This window comes from Histomonas meleagridis, assembly GCF_020186115.1.
Source record: "Histomonas meleagridis strain 2922-C6/04-10x chromosome Unknown contig_5, whole genome shotgun sequence".
Classification (NCBI taxonomy): domain Eukaryota; phylum Parabasalia; order Tritrichomonadida; family Dientamoebidae; genus Histomonas; species Histomonas meleagridis.
The window spans coordinates 41,678-59,833 of NW_027150892.1; the positions used below are offsets into that span (position 1 = coordinate 41,678).

At 26.3% G+C, this 18,156-nt stretch overlaps 3 protein-coding genes across 3 annotated transcripts; 2 read left to right on the forward strand and 1 right to left on the reverse strand.

Annotated features, from left to right (window-relative positions):
- Positions 1-3,934: 3,934 nt before the first annotated feature.
- Positions 3,935-4,501, reverse strand: GO595_006869 (nascent polypeptide-associated complex subunit alpha-like protein 1; the record flags this gene model as incomplete). Its single annotated transcript, XM_067920269.1, has 1 exon — positions 3,935-4,501. One exon carries the CDS (start codon positions 4,499-4,501, stop codon positions 3,935-3,937), a length of 567 nt encoding a protein of 188 aa, XP_067772911.1.
- Positions 4,502-6,354: 1,853 nt separating this feature from the next.
- On the forward strand, positions 6,355-8,463 carry GO595_006870 (dnaK protein; the record flags this gene model as incomplete). Its single annotated transcript, XM_067920270.1, has 1 exon — positions 6,355-8,463. The coding sequence occupies one exon, from the start codon at positions 6,355-6,357 to the stop codon at positions 8,461-8,463; it is 2,109 nt and encodes a 702-aa protein (XP_067772912.1).
- An 8,784-nt stretch (positions 8,464-17,247) lies between these two features.
- On the forward strand, positions 17,248-17,931 carry GO595_006871 (S-layer-like domain-containing protein; the record flags this gene model as incomplete). Its single annotated transcript, XM_067920272.1, has 1 exon — positions 17,248-17,931. The coding sequence occupies one exon, from the start codon at positions 17,248-17,250 to the stop codon at positions 17,929-17,931; it is 684 nt and encodes a 227-aa protein (XP_067772913.1).
- Between the last annotated feature and the right edge of the window lie 225 nt (positions 17,932-18,156).

Genomic DNA, 18,156 nt, shown 5'->3' on the forward strand with positions numbered 1-18,156 from the left:
ACAACAAATTAATACCGGATCTACAGCATGTGGAGAATGTATTGAGAAGTACAAATATCTTCTTCAAATTCTACGAATATCTTAAGGAACACGATATTCTCGAGGAATAAAGATAAACGTTTTGATTGATGAGAAATTTTATGTTTATGTAATATTTGAGTTGGCAAATGAAAGCATTTATTAGATACAGTGCTTTATTTAATGTCTTTGCGTTTGTTTTGAGTTGATAAATCAAGTGCTGATTTAAATAATTTAAATAATTTCCAAATATTATTTTGAAATATCAAATTATTAAAATAAATTTTAAATAAAACAAATAAATATCTTTAGCATTAATATCAATTCCTTCTTGCTTAAGAAGTAATTTAAATATTTTTGTATGACCTTTTTCAGATGCCCACATAAGTGCTGTTTTAGATATTTTATATAATTTCCAAATATTATTTTGAAATATCAAATTATTAAAATAAATATCAAATAAAACAAATAAATATCTTTAGCATTAATATCAATTCCTTCTTGCTTAAGAAGTAATTTAAATATTTTTGTATGACCTTTTTCAGATGCCCAGGTAAGTGCTGTTACAAATAATTTAAATAATTTCCATATATTATTTTGAAATATAAAATTATTTAAATAAATATCAAATAAAACAAATAAATATTTTTAGCATTAATATCAATTCCTTTTTGTTCAAGAAGTAATTTAACTATTTCTATATGACCATTTGAAGATGCAGATATAAGTGATGTATTAAATAATTTAAATGATTTCCAAATATTATTTTGAAATATAAAATTATTTAAATAAATATCAAATAAAACAAATAAATATTTTTAGCATTAATGTCAATTCCTTCTTGTTCAAGAAGTAATTTAACTGTTTCTGTATGACCATTTATAGATGCCCACATAAGTGCTGTCATAAAAAATTTAAATAATTTCCAAATATTATTTTGAAATATTAAATTATTAAAATAAATATTAAATAAAACAAATAAATATTTTTAGCATTAATATCAATTCCTTCTTGTTCAAGAAGTAATTTAACGATTTCGATGTTACCAATTTCAGATGCCCACATAAGTGCTGTTTCAATTATTTTTAATATTTTCCAAATATTATTTTGCATTTTCAAATTATTTATATAAAAATAAAACAAAGCAAATAAATATTTCCATAATTAATATCAATTCCTTCTTGTTCAAGAAGTAATTTAACTATTTCTTCATGACTATCATTAATTGCACCCATAAGTGCTGTTTTACTATATATTTTAAAGAATTTCCAAAATTTATTTTGAATGTTCAAACTATTAAAATAAGTTTCAAATAAGACAAATAAATTTTTTCGTTGATATCAATTCCTTCTTGTTCAAGAAGTAATTTAACTATTTCTGTATCACCATATGAAGATGCATAAATAAGTGCTGTATTAAATAATTTAAACAATTTCCAAATATTATTTTGATATATCAAATTATTGAAATAAATATTAAATAAAACAAATAAATATTTTTAGCATTAATATCAATTCCTTTTTGTTCAAGAAGTAATTTAACTATTTCTATATGACCATTTGAAGATGCACAAATAAGTGCTGTATTAAATAATTTAAATAATTTTCAAATATTATTTTGAAATATTAAATTATTAAAATAAATATTAAATAAAACAAACAAATATCTTTAGCATTAATATCAATTCCTTCTTGTTCAAGAAGTAAATTAACTATTTCTATATGACCTTTTGAAGTTGCTTTCATAAGTGCTGTATTAAATAATTTATATAATTTCCAAATATTATTTCGAAATATTATATTGTTAAAAATTATATTAAATTAAACAAACAAATATCTTTAGCATTAATATCAATTCCTTCTTGTTCAAGAAGTAATTTAACGATTTCTATATGACCTTTTTCAGATGCTAACGTAAGTGCTGTAGTAAATATTTTAAATAATTTCCAAATATTATTTTGAAATATCAAATTATTTAAATAAATATCAAATAAAACAAATAAATGGTTTTAGCATTGATGTCTATTCCTTTTTGTTCAAGTAGTAATTTAACTATTTCTATATATCCAAAACCAGATGCATTTATAAGTGATGTATAAAATAATTGAAATAATTTCCAAATATTACATTGAAATATCAAAATGTTAGAATAAATCTCAAATTATTGAAATGAATATCATTTCCATTAATATCAATTCCTTTTTGCTTTAAAATATATTTGACAAGTTCAATGTTTCCTGAATATGAAGAATATGATAAAATATTTTTTGGGATCTTATAATTTAATTGAAAATATTCCACTAAAAAGATGTTACCGATCCTTGCTGATTCATTAATAATATCATCGTCAATTTTCATTCCATTTTCAAGTAAGAATGAAAAGATTTCATAGTTATGATATAAAATACAAAATTTTCCTAATTTTTCTAAGCTGTACGTTACTTCTAAATTATCCTCATATAACTTATACGCATTAAAGCCTACAGCTTTACTATCATCACTGTCATCACTTGAATCATTATTACTAGTAGAGCTTTGAAACTGATCATTTTCTTCTAGTTTTTCTAATTTCTTTTCAAAAATATATTTAAAGATATCATTTTGATGAAATTTTATCGCTGTTTCATATGCACCTTTAAATGATGCATGATTTTGTTCACATAAATGAATGATTTCTGCATTTCCACTTGCAATTGCATATTTACCTGTATAATAAACATCTGCATCATTCATAAGTAAATATTTAAAACATTTAATTGAACCAAAAAATGCTGCATAATCAATTAATGAAACATTCCATAGATTAATAAAATCACATCTTTCATAAATTGATTGCTTAATAAGTTGATTAAACCTAAAATCATTTTGTGATGAAATTTTTTGAAGTTTTTCAACATCATCATTCCGGATTATTTCTGCAATTCCAAATGTATTATCTCCTTCTTTTATGAATTGTTTATGAAGTTCCCAATCATTCTTTGATAGTTTATCATAATTTTCTTGGATTTGCTCGAAATAATTATCTTTTTCTAATTCATTAATTTCTTCTTCAGACATATATTGTATAAAATATGGTTCGTTTATATCTTTGGTAATTTTTGATTCAATGAAATTATTTTCAATGAAATACTCAAGAATATAAAATGTTTCTTGATCATATTTGTGTTCATCCAAAAGAAAACTTGTAAGTGCTTCTAAAATTTTAGGTTTGTTGTTATTCTCTTCATATTGTTCAATTTTTTTTATAAAATCAAAATAAATTTCATAATAATTTACTCGCATACTAAAACGTATATATATCATTTGACTAATAACAAGGTTAAATGAGTAAAAATGGTTTCCATCAAATTTAGTGATTAAAGAATTAAACGATTGAATAATATTGTCTTCATTCAAGTTGAAAATTATTTGTTTAATGAATACAAGGAATTCCCATTTGTTGTGAATTATTTGTTTCGTCTTTTTTTCTTCCCTTTGGTTGCTCATTTTGGATTTTTTGGTTTTATAATGTTTGATTTCAAACCATTTCAATTTTCAAAATAAACCATTAAAACTCGAATGAATTTTTTGGGAAATTCTATACTTTATGAAAAGTGATGTGTTGGCGAACGTTATGCGATCTTTAAAAAACATTTTAACAATATGTAATTCTCTTTAGAGGAATTATTACTAGTAAAAAATTGAATTTTTACAGTAAGTAACTCATTAAAGGAGTTTTAATGCTGTTCTTTAAAAGAAATTTCAATTATGATATCGGATCTGAGTGAGAAATGAAACAATTATTAAAATTGTGGTGTTTTTGAAAAATAGAGAAAGATAACATCAAATATTCCACTCATAAAGAGACAAAATCAATGTAACAAGTTTTCATTGAAATAAATTGATTTAGATATTATGAAGTAAATTTGTGGCTTTATTTATAAGGCCAAGTTCATAACGGCCGTGACCAGATCGCCATCAGCATCACGGAGAGCTTGGACAGCACGAGCACGTGAAACATTGGATTGTTGCATGATAGTATTGATATCTTCTTCCTTGAGTCCTGTAGCATCAACTTCGCCTTCTTGGTCGTCTTCAACAACTGTAGTAGTTGGTTCTTTTGGAATGGCTTCTTGAGCAGCAGCAGCAGAATTTTTGAGTTGTTCGACAGCCCTTGCACCTGGGTCTTGCATTTGTGGTTCTCCAAAAACAATATATACATCATCAATAAAGTAAACATCTGGTGATGCAAAAGTCCACATGATTTGTGCACCTTTCCTCATCATAACTGTGGAAACCTTTTCGAGTGGTTTGAGGTTATGCTTAAGGAGAGCTTCCTTCATCTTCTTTTCTGCACGAGATACTTTGCGTGGAGCAGCAACTGGTTCTTCAGTCTTGGTTTCTTCAGTCTTTTCTTCATCCTTGACTTCTTCAACCTTGTCTTCAGGTTTGACTTCTTCAACTTTTGTTTCAGCTGGAGCAGCAGCAGCTTCTTTTTCAGCCATGTGTTAACACAAAAGGCTGGCCATCGCCCTCAAAATTACCCTTAGGAGGGCAATTTATGCATGGAAATACCACATGAAAATTACCATAAGCACGATCAAAACTGCTTTAAAAATATTGATTGGTTTATAGAAAAGTTGTATTGTTTCATTCTTCCAGTTGAAACAAGTGATTTTTTAAATATTCCTTAATTTTGTAAACCAAGCTTCCAAGCTTTGCTGTTCTAATAAATTATAATGGTTTGAGATTTAATCTCATAGAAACAATTTGAAATTTTAAAGTATACTTTTCTTCTGGTTTAATTTAATGATTTAGATTCCAAACAAAAGCTAGGAATTTTTTGTTGTCAACAAGTAAATAAAATTTGACGATTTTAAAAAATTCCAGAAACTGAAGGGTTCCTAAAAAGGAATCTTTCGAAATATCAAAAGTGACCACTTTTTGGTTAAATTTTTCTTAAACGAACGTTCTCATTTAACCATTTTTTCGATTCAAAAGCATATGCCATTCAAAATTGAATGAACGATTGGCCAATCAGAGATGAAGAAAAGAAATTCAATATTTTCCGATCCTTTTATTCATCTAATGGATTCACTTAGTTCTGAAGATGAAGAAAAGCGCCCCTTAAAACAAATAAATCAGTTTTTAATTCTCCAAAAAATTGGTGAAGGATCTTTCTCCAAAGTTTATTTGGGTAAAGATATGCAAACAGAAAAACTCTATGCATTAAAAAGATTTAAATTAAAGGAACTCCAACGAGTTGAAGCAGGAATTTCACAGTTGGAAAGAGAAATATCTGCAATGCGAAAAATAAAACATCCAAACATTATAAAGCTCCACTTAGCTCTTCATGTTGAGTCAATAGATGTAGTTTACTTGGTTTTGGATTACGCAGATTGTGGATCTCTCCAAAATGTTATCGAAACAAATTCTTTAAGTATCGATGAAATTAAGCATATTTTTAACCAAGTTCTTTCGGCTGTTTTATGTTTACATTCAAATGGTATCGTTCATCAAGATATAAAACCATCAAATATATTGATATGTAGTAATGGAAATGTTTTCTTAGCTGACTTCGGGTTAGGGCATAGCTTTAGGAGTACCGCTATGGTTGTAGGCTCTCCTGGTTATCAGGCTCCAGAAGCATTATATGATTCAGATTGGTATCAAGAAGAGTTGGACCCTGCAAAAGAGGACATCTGGTCATTAGGCGTTTCAATTTTTCAAACTCTTTTTCATTGCCTTCCATTTACGGGGAGTAATGTTTTTGAGATAATCCAAAATATCAAAAATAAACCATTGGTCATTCCAGATGGCACAGATCCTTTTATAGTTACTATTCTGAAAGGAATGCTTTGTGTGAACCCTGCCGAAAGAATGTCGATTGAAGAAGTTCGAAATTCAGATTTTTTTAAACATTCAAAAAAAATCGAAAAATTTCACTTCCAGGCAAACAATACACTAGAAGATTCATCAAAGCGTCCTATACAACATTTTGATGCTATTGTATGTGATGATAATTATTCTTTTGCAAGATGCAGTTTGACACCATCTGGCCTTCTTGAATCGCTTGGAATCACTCCACATTCGGGGTTTGAAGAATCACCATCTCCTAATATTTTATTAGATATTTCACAAAAGATCCACCAAAAATAAATCTTGTTTTCATGAATAAACGGTTTCTTAACGTACATTATTGTTTAAAAGAACGTTTAATAAGGGCACCCCAACTCAAATTGACTATATTTGTTTGACCAAATAAATTACCAAAATGATATTTTTTATTTTTGCATTTTTATCCAAATCTTCTTTCATTGCTTTTGATATAGGAACAGAAACAATCAAAGCAGCTGTAATGCGCTCCGGGAGAAGTATTGAAATTGTTTTAAATGAACAATCAAAACGAAAAACTCCAGCACTTGTTTCATTAGAATCAAATCACAAGATATCATCAGAAAATGTAAGAAACATAAGTATACGTATCGGTGTTTCTGCATCTTCTGTATTAAATAGAAATAGCAGTTCTGTTATTCGCAATTTTCCAGATATACTTGGTAAAAGCTTAACGCCAGAACTCCAAGAACATCTTAATAAGAGGTTATTAGATTTTAAAATGGATGACACTAAAATTAATGGAATTGAACCTCATATCGCATTAGCACTAATTCTTTCTCAATATGTAAAATATGCACAACACCAACTTCAAGAACATATAGATGATGCCATCATAGCTGTTCCATCTTTTTTCACTAATGTTCAAAGATCAAGAATCTCATTATCAGCCAAACTTGCTGGTTTAAATCTTATTAAAATAATTGACCAGCGGCATGCATTAGCGCTTGTTTATGCCATCGAAAAAACGAGCTTTTTTACTCGCGAGCCACGGAATGTTGCCATTATAGACTTTGGACATGGTTCTCTCAATGTTAATGGATATAAGTTCAGCTCCAAAGTCATTGCACATAAAGGCCACAATCCAAAGCCAGTCCCTAAAATCGAAGACATTAATTACGACTGGGACGATACTATCGGCGGCATCAACTTTGATGTCAAAATCTCTCGTTACTTATCAGAGGTTTACTCCGTCCCGATGACGTCACAACTGCTTCAAGATTCTCAGCGACTGAAACATGCGCTTACACTTAATGATAAAGCGAACATAAGCATGGATTCAATAGGGAAACGAATCATTTTCACACGCGCACAATTTAATGAAATATGTCGTCCATTATTTGAGCATATTAAGAATTTCTTATTAGCAGTTAATCAAAGCTACGATTCAATTGAGCTAGTAGGAGGAGCATCGCGTATTCCTTTCTTTAATGATATAGTTTCAAGTGTATTCGGTAATATATCACATTCTTTAAATGCTGATGAATCAATAGTTGTTGGAACAGCATATTCTGCAGCTATGTCATCCGGTTCATTTAAGTTAATGGATATTAATTATAACCCAACAAGTTCACATTCCGCAAATTTAACAACTGCAACAAAAACTTTTCGATTGTTTTCGAAAGGTTCTTCACTTTCTAAGTTGAAAACAGCTAGAATTGATACAGATAATGTTTCTAAAGTATTGCTTTCTTATGATTCAAAGATACCAATTGGTTGTAACCCAATAATTGGTGAATGGGAAATAATGGAAAAGGATTTTCCAAATGTTTCACGGATTGCGCTTTCATTTGGCTTTAATGCAAAATCAAAAATCATTTTGTCAAAAAGTATTCTCCACATCAAAAACGTTTTTGATGGAGAAATCAGTCAAAAACAGTTAAAAGTGCAAAGAACGTTAAAACCGTTACAAATTGATAGTAACGAAAAAGAATTTGAAAGAAAATTGGTTAACGCTATTGAATCCAACGAAAAAAGAATTGAAAAAATTGCCAAAGCACGAAACAACTTGGAATCGATCGTTTTTGAATTGAAAAATTCAATAAATAACGATCAGATATGGCAAAAAGTGACATCGGAATCAGAAAAATTGAATTTGACAGAGACCGTTAAGAAATCGGAAGAATTCCTTGAAACTCATCATGACTTCGAAAATGAAACAATATTAAACTTAAAGGCGAAAGAAATCGAAGAAGAAATTAAACCAATAAGATTCAGAGTCCAAGAAAGTCGAACAAGAGAAACATCATGTCAAGAACTCCAAAAATTACTTGATGAAATGCAAGATGCCGTGCTTAAGAAGTGGCCAAAGATGAACTTGCACGTTCCAAGGCAACAAAAGAAAGCTATTTTGAATCATGTGAAATTGACAAAAGATTGGCTAAACAGAAAAATGGAAGAACAGAACGAACTTGACCCATGGGACGAACCTGCTTTGAAAACTGGCGATATAACAATAAGAATCAAAAAACTTGGAGAAGCATTTCGAAATCTTGAAGATGCAGTAAAGAATAGAAAGGCAAAGGGAAGCAGCGGTAACTCAGATGAAAACGAATACGGAGCTGATCTTTGATTGTGGTTTTCAAAGATTATTCTGATAATAATTTCCAAAGCCTAAAATAGAACTGTCGTTTGACACCAAATAGAATAAAATTATCTTGTTGTTCTCATTATTTTAATCCTTAAAAAATATATGGTAAAGATTAATAATAACATTTAATTAATATTCTTATATCTATATAAGACAAAAACTTTGTAAATCTCTATTTAGATATAAAAACGACAATAAAAATATTGGGTGGATGCGACCAAATTTTTCTTTCATTTTTCAAGTAAAATTGTAAGCTTTCATACATCCAGCTGACCATGGTCTATATTATCATTGAATAGAACTCTATACTAAAAAAAAGCTTTTTATTGATGAACGCTCATCATTTTAGGAAAACAACAAGAAAAATGTGATAAGCTTTTACATATTCAAAAATGCGTTAATTATATACAATAAATTAAAGTTATTTTCATAATAATTTACTTTTTGTTCAAACTTAATTTATCACAGATAAAAGCAGAACTACTCAAGACGCACACTTATTTGAAATTGAAATATCTTTCTTTTGATTTTTGAAAAAATATTGCATTTTTACCATAATATCTCCAAATTTCCAATATTATCTTTAATATAATTTATCATTTACTTTTAGTGTTTATGATTTGGATAAATTGGATTTATTCTAATAATCATATAATAGAAGAAACATAAAATTTTCTAAATAACAAAAATGTTTGTATTTATTTAATTAATAAACAAATTATAATTGTTCTTAAAATATGTTTATTTATATCTGACTGATAAATTTTTCTTCTTTGAAATCGTCTGCAAATGGATCTTCTTCAATATTTGAGTTATTAATACCAACCGAAAAGGTATTATCTATTTCATTAATTTTATCGTTATTTTCATCTGAAATATTCATTTCTTCTTCATTTTGTTTCCGCTTCTTATTTTGATATTTAATCATAAATATTATGATTATCATTATAAATACAATAATTATTACAATTACAATAACAATTATAATGATAATTAATGTATTATTATCATTAGTGTTTATTATTACATCTTCGATATAAGAAATATAAAAGAAATTAGAATAATAAGTAAAATATTCTGGATAATATATTATAATTGTATAATTATAATATATAAAATCGACATAAATATATTTAGTTTCAGATTCAATGAAAGTAACTGAATAAGATTTTAAGAAAGTATAATAATAAATTGATAAAGTTTTTATAAACGATAAAGAATAAGTTAAAGTATAAGTGTTAACGAAAGTAAAATTCATCGAAAATGTATTAACATAAGTATTTGAATCAAAATTATTTTTTGATTTCGTAAATGTATTCGATTTGATAAACGTATTACTAATTGTGAATGTATTTAATTTGGTAAATGTATTTGAGTCAGTGGATGTGCGTGTTGGCGGGAGACATTCGTCAAGTGTTGTTCCCTTAGTAATTTCCATATTTCCAAATGTTTCATTTTGATATGTTTCTATCGTCATAACTCTTGTTGCTTTTATATTAACATATGCATTATTTTGTATTTCTGGTGAAATTTCTCCATTAAAATGAATACATTGAAGTGATGTACAATTAACAAATGCACATGAATTAATATATTGAACATTTTCACCAATAAAAATTCTTTCTAAATTATTACAACTTGCAAAAGAATAATTCATAATAGAAATGACTGAATTAGGAATTGTAAATGTTTTACTTTTCATATTCGGATAACTAATAATTTGTGTAATTTCTTTATTATATAAAACGCCATCGTTTTCATAATTCGAATATCCAATGTTTTCTTCTGAAACATTAATAAATTGAAGTTTCGTACTTTCTAAAAATGGATTTCCAATCGAATAAACTGAACTTGGTATATAAATATTCACAAGGTTTTTACATCCTTTGAATGCATCTGAGCCAATATTTCGTACGCCTTCATATAATGTTATCGTTTCCTGGGTTCTAGAACTATATGAATTAATTGAAGATTAACTTTCTTTTTTTAACCTTGGATTTGCTTATAATCTTTTTTAATTAATTATTTATTCAATAATACCAAGTTTTTTATAAATAGCTTTCATGCATTTTTTTTTATTATCTTTTTCTTCTTGATTTATTATTACTAATGTACTTCGGGGATACTTGTCTTCTTATTAAACCAACTATTTCTCTATAACCATTTCTAGACGCAAACATAAGTGCTGTCCAAAATAATTTAAATAATTTCCAAATATTATTTTGAAATAAAAAATTATTAAAATAAATATCAAATAAAACAAATAAATAGTTTTAGCATTAATGTCAATTCCTTTTTGTTCAAGAAGGAATTTAACTGTTTCTGTATGACCATTTCTAGATGCACAAATAAGTGCTGTATTAAATATTTTTTATCATTTCCAAATATTATATTTAAATCTTAAATTATTTAAATAAATATCAAATAAAACAAATAAATATCTTTAGCATTAATATCAATTCCTTCTTGTTCAAGAAGTATTTTAACTATTTCTATATGACCATTTTCAGATGCAAAAATAAGTGATATTTGAAATAATTTAAATTATTTCCAAATATTATTTTGATATATCAAATTATTGAAATAAATATTAAATAAAACAAATAAATATTTTTAGCATTAATATCAATTCCTTCTTGTTCAAGAAGTAATTTAACGATTTCGATGTTACCAATTTCAGATGCAAAAATAAGTGCTGTTTTATTATATATTTTAAATAATTTCCAAATATTATTTTGAAATATAAAATTATTAAAATATATATTATATAAATCAAATAAATACTTTTAATATTTATATCAATTCCTTCTTGTTCAAGAAGTAGTTTAACTATTTCTATATGACCAATTAAAGATGCTCTAATAAGTGCTGTGTTAAATAATTGAAATAATTTCCAAATATTTTTTAAAAATCCAAAATTATTAAAATAAATAATATCTTGAGCATTAATATCAATTCCTTCTTGTTCAAGAAGTAATTTAACTATTTCTGTATGTCCATTTTCAGATGCAAAAATAAGTGCTGTTTTAAATAATTTAAATTATTTTCAAATATTATTTTGAAAAATTGATATTAAATAAAACAAATAAATATCTTTAGTATTAATATCAATTCCATCTTGCCCAAGAAGTAAATTAACTATTTCTATATTACCATTTTCAGATGCTTTCATAAGTTCCTTATTAAATGATTTAAATAATTTCCAAATATAATTTTGAAATATCAAATTATTTTAATAAAACTCAAACAAATTCTTCAAACATTTTGTTTTAAGTCAATATATTTATGTTTTATAAGGTAATTAAACAGTTCTTTATTACCAGAAAAACTTGAAATCTCTGAAAAATTTATTTGTTTTGATATTTTATCTTGAAAATATTGGAAAACAAATAAATTCCCATTAATGATTGATGCAATAAGAATCAATTGATCAGCTTGCATTCCTTCTTCTTCTAAAAATGAAAGAATATTATAATTGTCATACAAAACACATTTCTTCCCTAAAAATTGTAAATTATTATTAATATCCTTATGATTTTCATCCAAATAATAAAATATATCATTTTGATGTAATTCAATTGCTGCTTCATATGCACCTTTAAAAGATGAATGATTTTGCTCACATAAATGAACTATTTCAATATTTCCACCTGCAACTGCATATTTACCTGTATTTAATACATTTGAATTATTCATAAGTAAATATTTAAAACATTTAATTGATCCAAAAAATGCTGCATAATCAATTAATGTAACATTACTTTGGTTAATAAATGAACATCTTTCATAAAGTGATGGTTCAATTGTTTGATTAAAATCAAAATTTGTTTGTGATGATATCTCTTGAAGTTTTTCTATTTCATCATTTCGTATTATTTTTGCAATTGTATTCGGATTAACTCCTTCTTTAATTAATTGCTTATGGAGTTCAATATTATTCTCTTTAAGTTCTTCTGTTTGCTTGTTAATATTTTCTTTTTCTGGGAAATAATGCATAAAATATGAATTCTTTTTAGTTTGGATAATTTTTGGTTCAATTAATTCATCTTCAATCATTTTTTCTAGAAGATAATTTGATTCTTGACTATCAGTTGATAATAATATTTGTGTGAAGATGTTGATGATATTATAACTTGACTTTGCTTCAATTGTTTGTAAATACTTGAAACATAATTTTTCATAGCCACGTGATACAAAATATGAATAAATAATTCGACAAATGATATGTAGAAAAGAATATTGAAATTCTAAACAAATGTAATTTAATGAAGATTCAACTAATTGATCAATATTATATTCATTTAAATCAAATATAATTTTTTCTAAATCTTGTAATATTTGAAGATTTCCTTTGTAAGTTGTTGTGTGACTTTGACTTCCCCCCATACGGAGAAAAACTTAGAAATTTGGAATAATGTTTTAGGGTACCCCAAATTAACGGTGTTCAAATTGAATTGTGCACAATAACAAAAAGTTAATTCAATTCAAATTTCAGAATAAATTTTTTCATAAGTTTACATCAAATTTGCTCTGAAACGCCAACTTGAAGTGAGATAAGTTAGCTTATAATTTTTTCAATTTAAAATCAATTCGATGTCAATTATCATTTTTTTTTAAGTTTTGCCAAAAAATTACAAGGTAAATTAAATCGAAAATGCTTCTTTCCTAATTGATATAAAAATGAATTCTCAATTATGATGAATAAAACATTTTCTGATTTACGAATGTATCCAGGATTTTCTCGTTTTTTGATGATATACAATGCTAATTTGCTTCATAGCAAAAGTTCTTAAGAACATTAACCAAACTATAAAAAGATGAATGTGCATTATTGCTAATTGATGTGACTATATCAAAATATTTTCTGAATGTGTAGTCACAATAACACCTGAAGGAATTTTAATTTTGAACAATTTCAAATGCATAATGAGCAATCATAAAATGATTTTGTCAGAATCATTCGAATTCAAATGAATGTCTATTGATAATATTTGTTACTTCAGAGACGAAATCTCAGTGATTTCGTTACTTAATGTTTACTTATACAATAAAAATGAAAAAATAAAATCAATTTTTCTTTTTGCGTAAGAAAATATCTAATCAATTTAACTATTGATTAAATAGTGATAACTGTATGAAATAAAGCATATTCACAACTATCAGCTTCCATTAAGATATCTGGATCATTTTATTATCAATCTTACATGTTCGATTAAATACTAAAGAAGTTCTGTCGAATATAATTCATAATTACTTCATTCATGTCAATACATAACATCTCATAAAAACGTTAAACAAAGATATCATATCGATAAAATTTTATTGCAGGAGTAAAAGGTCTTCGAAAATAATTTTTATAATCTTTAACACTATCCATAAAATCATCACAAAATAATTTGATTTCCTCAAGCAATAGCAAAATTTCCCTGATATCCCGAAAATTCACCTTCTTTAGATATTGATTATAATCGAATAGATCCAAAAAATACTGTACAATTAATTAATGAAACATTCCGTTGAATAATAAATCAATATATTTCATAAATTGATGGTTTAATTGTTTGATTACATTTAAAATTAGTTTGTGCTAATATTTTAATTTCGAATTATAATTGCGCTTTCATTTGGATTAACTCTTTCGTTAATTATTTTCTTATGAAGTTCAAAATTTGCTCAGATCCTAATGGTGATGTATGTTTTTCTATAAAGTCAATAGAGCTATAATTTAGTGATTTTGTTTTCTGTCATAAGATAAACACACGAATCATTTTATATTACTCACAATCAAAATTGAAATTCGGTAAAAAAAATTATCTGTAAATTTAAAAACGCGTAATAAAGATTATAGAAAGTCTTAAAGAAATTACAATTTCATATGAACAATATAAAATCTTATTGAAAGTTGGTATCAACCTAAAACGGCTTTTCATCATTCACAACTCTTTGAAGATTTTATTTATAACAGATAAACCTTCTGATCAAATCTAAAATTTAAACAGTTATTTTTTAACAATTTTGTCTCAAAATATTGAATACATTTGAGCGCGATCTCAAGCATAAAACATGAAAAGATTTTGCCGTCTTTCGATGCCTCTTGATTCAATTAAGAATATATCTTCTATATATTTTCAAGATGATTTTTGTTTTAGTTTTGGAGACAAAAAAGTATACTGTAATAAATTTATTGCTGATTTGATTTCACCAGAAGTTGAAAGCATTCATCGTTCTGATCAAACAGTCAATAACTTCGAAGTTGACTATGAAGGTAGTGATGGTGATATGCAACTTCTTTTATCAATGTTCACTAAAAATCATGCTGATATTCCCTCAGACAAAGTAAATGACATATTTGATCTTTGTCTTGCATTAGGGAATGCAACACTGGCGAGGCAATTACGTGGATTTATGAAAGATAATACAAAAGAAAACGAAGTATCAAAATCAGATTTATTTATTATAACAGTTCAAACATTATTAGAGCGGACATTTAAATTTGAAGTTTCACCAACTGACACCGTTCGTACCTTAAAAGAAAAGCTTCATGAACGGGAAGGATTTCCAATTGATTCCCAACGACTTTTATTTAAAGGCCGCGAAATCGATAACTGTTATACATTTGACGAATGCCAAATCAAAGCGAATTCGTTGGTCAACTTATTTTTCCGTAATTCATCACCAACCCATTCGAATGGGCAAATTCAAATATCCATAAAATCATTAAAAGGACAAATCATAAAGATGAAAGTTATAATGGATGATACAGTTAGTAAATTAAAAGAACAAATTTCATCGATAGATGGAGTACCGATTGAAAACCAAAAACTTTTTTATCGTGACACTGAATTAGATAACACTAAAACCTTAAAATTCTATAGAATCAGACGAAATGCGGAAGTTCAATTTCAATTTTCATATAATGGAACTCCGAAACAAATAATATTTACTAATCCATTTGATATAAACATAAATTCAACATATGATAACAAAACAAATACATATAAAATGAATGTTAAATCTAATGATACGATTCAACACTTAAAACAACAAATATGTAAAACAACAAATATTTCGACTGAACTACAAGAACTTATATTTTATGAATTTCATTTAGATGACACTAAAATAATCGGTGACTATGGTATTGAACCTGAGTCAACGATTATTTTAAACAAAGCAAAAGGAATTAAAGTTATAGTTGTATTTTTATCTGGAAAAAATGAATATGAAGTTACATTAAGAGATAAAGTCCGAAGTTTAAAGGAAAAAGTATCTAAGAAAACACAAATTCCAATCGAAAAACTTCGCCTTATTTATAATGGGGATATAATGATTGATGGAGAAGCATTAAAATTTTATCAAATTCAAAATGGTTCAATTATTCAAGCGTCACAAAAAGTTGATAAATCATTAAATAAAGACATTATTAAAATAAAAATTAAAACATCAGATGATGAACATTATGATTTAGAAGTATCAAAAAATGATACAATACAAAGTTTAAAGGAAAAAATTAATAAAATAGCAAAAATTCCATTTGAATTTCAACGACTTCTTTATAAGCAATGTCAATTAGAAGATAAAAACAAAATAAATGATTATGATATTTCACCTAATTCTGTTGTTATTGTATATAATGATAATAAACAACAAGTTACATTAACAAATGGAAAACCATTTATAATCGAAATTAAAACTATCGAAGGAGAAGTTTATGAATTTGAAGTTACAGCAAATGATACAATACAAAGTTTAAAAGAACAAATAAAACAAAAAACAGATTTTCCAATTGAAGCACAACGTCTTATATATGATGAAAAAGAATTAGAAGATTCAGATAGACTTAAAGATTATTATATACTATCGTATTCAACAATTTATCTATTAATTCCACTTGAAATGATGAAAATGAAAACATTTAAAATAAATGTTAAAACGTTAACTCCTTCTTCAATTAAAGAAACATATGAATTTGAAGTTACATTTGATGAAACAATACAAAGTCTTAAAGAAAAAATATGCCAAAGAACAGAAATTTCAATAGAAAGACAACGACTAATTTATATATTAAAAGAATTAGAAAATTCACATACACTTATTGATTATCATATTTTCCCTAATTCTGAATTAATATTAGACGTATTAAAGATAAATAATAATTATAATCCAACCGAAAAACAAGATAAACCAATTCATTTGTATCTTAAAACACTTCAAGGAAGTTTTTATGAAAAGACTGTTCAACCAAATGATACAATACAAAGCTTGAAAATTAAAATGAATCAAACAAACAAATATTTCATTAATAATGGAATAGCTATGAATAATACAGATACATTTAAAGATTATCATTTAAGTGATATGATATTTATATTAGATGATCCAAATGAAGATATCCCAATTAAAATAGATTATGCACACAAGAAGAAATTTGTGATTAACGTTAAAATCGTAGATACAGTTTTAAATTTAAAGCAAAAAATTTCACAAATTGAACATATTCCTGTTGAACAACAATGTTTATTCATGAATGATTTAATTTTGAAAGATTCTCGATTTCTTTGCAATTTTATTCAAGCTGAAACAGAAATATTTTTAATTCAACAAAAAGAATATTTATTATTATCACATTCAACAAATACAAATTCATTTCCTATATATATAAAAACATTATGTGGATGTATTTTACCATTTGAAGTATCATCAAATGATACTGTCGAAGACTTAAAACAAAAAATTTCTTTATGTACTTCAATTCCATCTGATCAAATGCGAGTTATTTATGCAGGTAAATCTTTAGGAGATTATGAAACTTTTGGTGATTGTAATGTTACAAATGGCTCATTAATTCATTTTGTGACAAGACTTAGAGGTGGTAAACCAGTAATTTATATATATCCTAAAGAGAAAATGGATGTAAATGTTAAAGTTAACATCAAAGGTGACTTTACTTGTACATATCCAAAGTATAATAATGAAACAGGTTGGAATGTGAACGTGAATGAAAATGGTATTATGACTAACAAAGATAATCCAAACTCTATCGAATATGATAGTTTGTTCTGGGAATGTTTGTTTGATGATAATGAATTTAAGTTTGATGAAGGTTTTGTTGTGTCAAAAGATGACGCGGAAATGTTTTTGGAAGAGAAGTTATATTATTTGGGACTGAGGGGTAAAGAATTAATTAGTTTCATTCAGTTTTGGCTGCCGCAAATACAAAGAAGTGATTACACAATGGTTAAGTTCTTAAGTGAAGAATATGAAAACGTGGCACAACTCGAAGTGACGCCGAAGCCGGACTGCGTAATTAGAGTGTTCATGATAATGAAAAACTTAAGGAATAATAATAAAGTAGTGGAATTACCGGTGCAGAACTTGGAGAAGTTACATAAAGAACGTAATGGATATTCAGTGATCGAATGGGGCGGCTCAATACTGTACGATGTTTAGATCAGGTTTCTTTCTGTTCTCTCCGATTTGTAAAAAGAGAATTTAACGGATTTAGTGGCATTTGAGTTGATTTTGATCGTATTTTTTTCTTCTTGTAAATTTAAATATGACAAATTTGTCACTTCATTTGATATCAAAAATAACCGTAATAATAGGTTATTGAATGGTTGTAAAATAACATTTTGAAAGGCACAAACCGTCGTCATAAAATGAGTATTTTTGAAC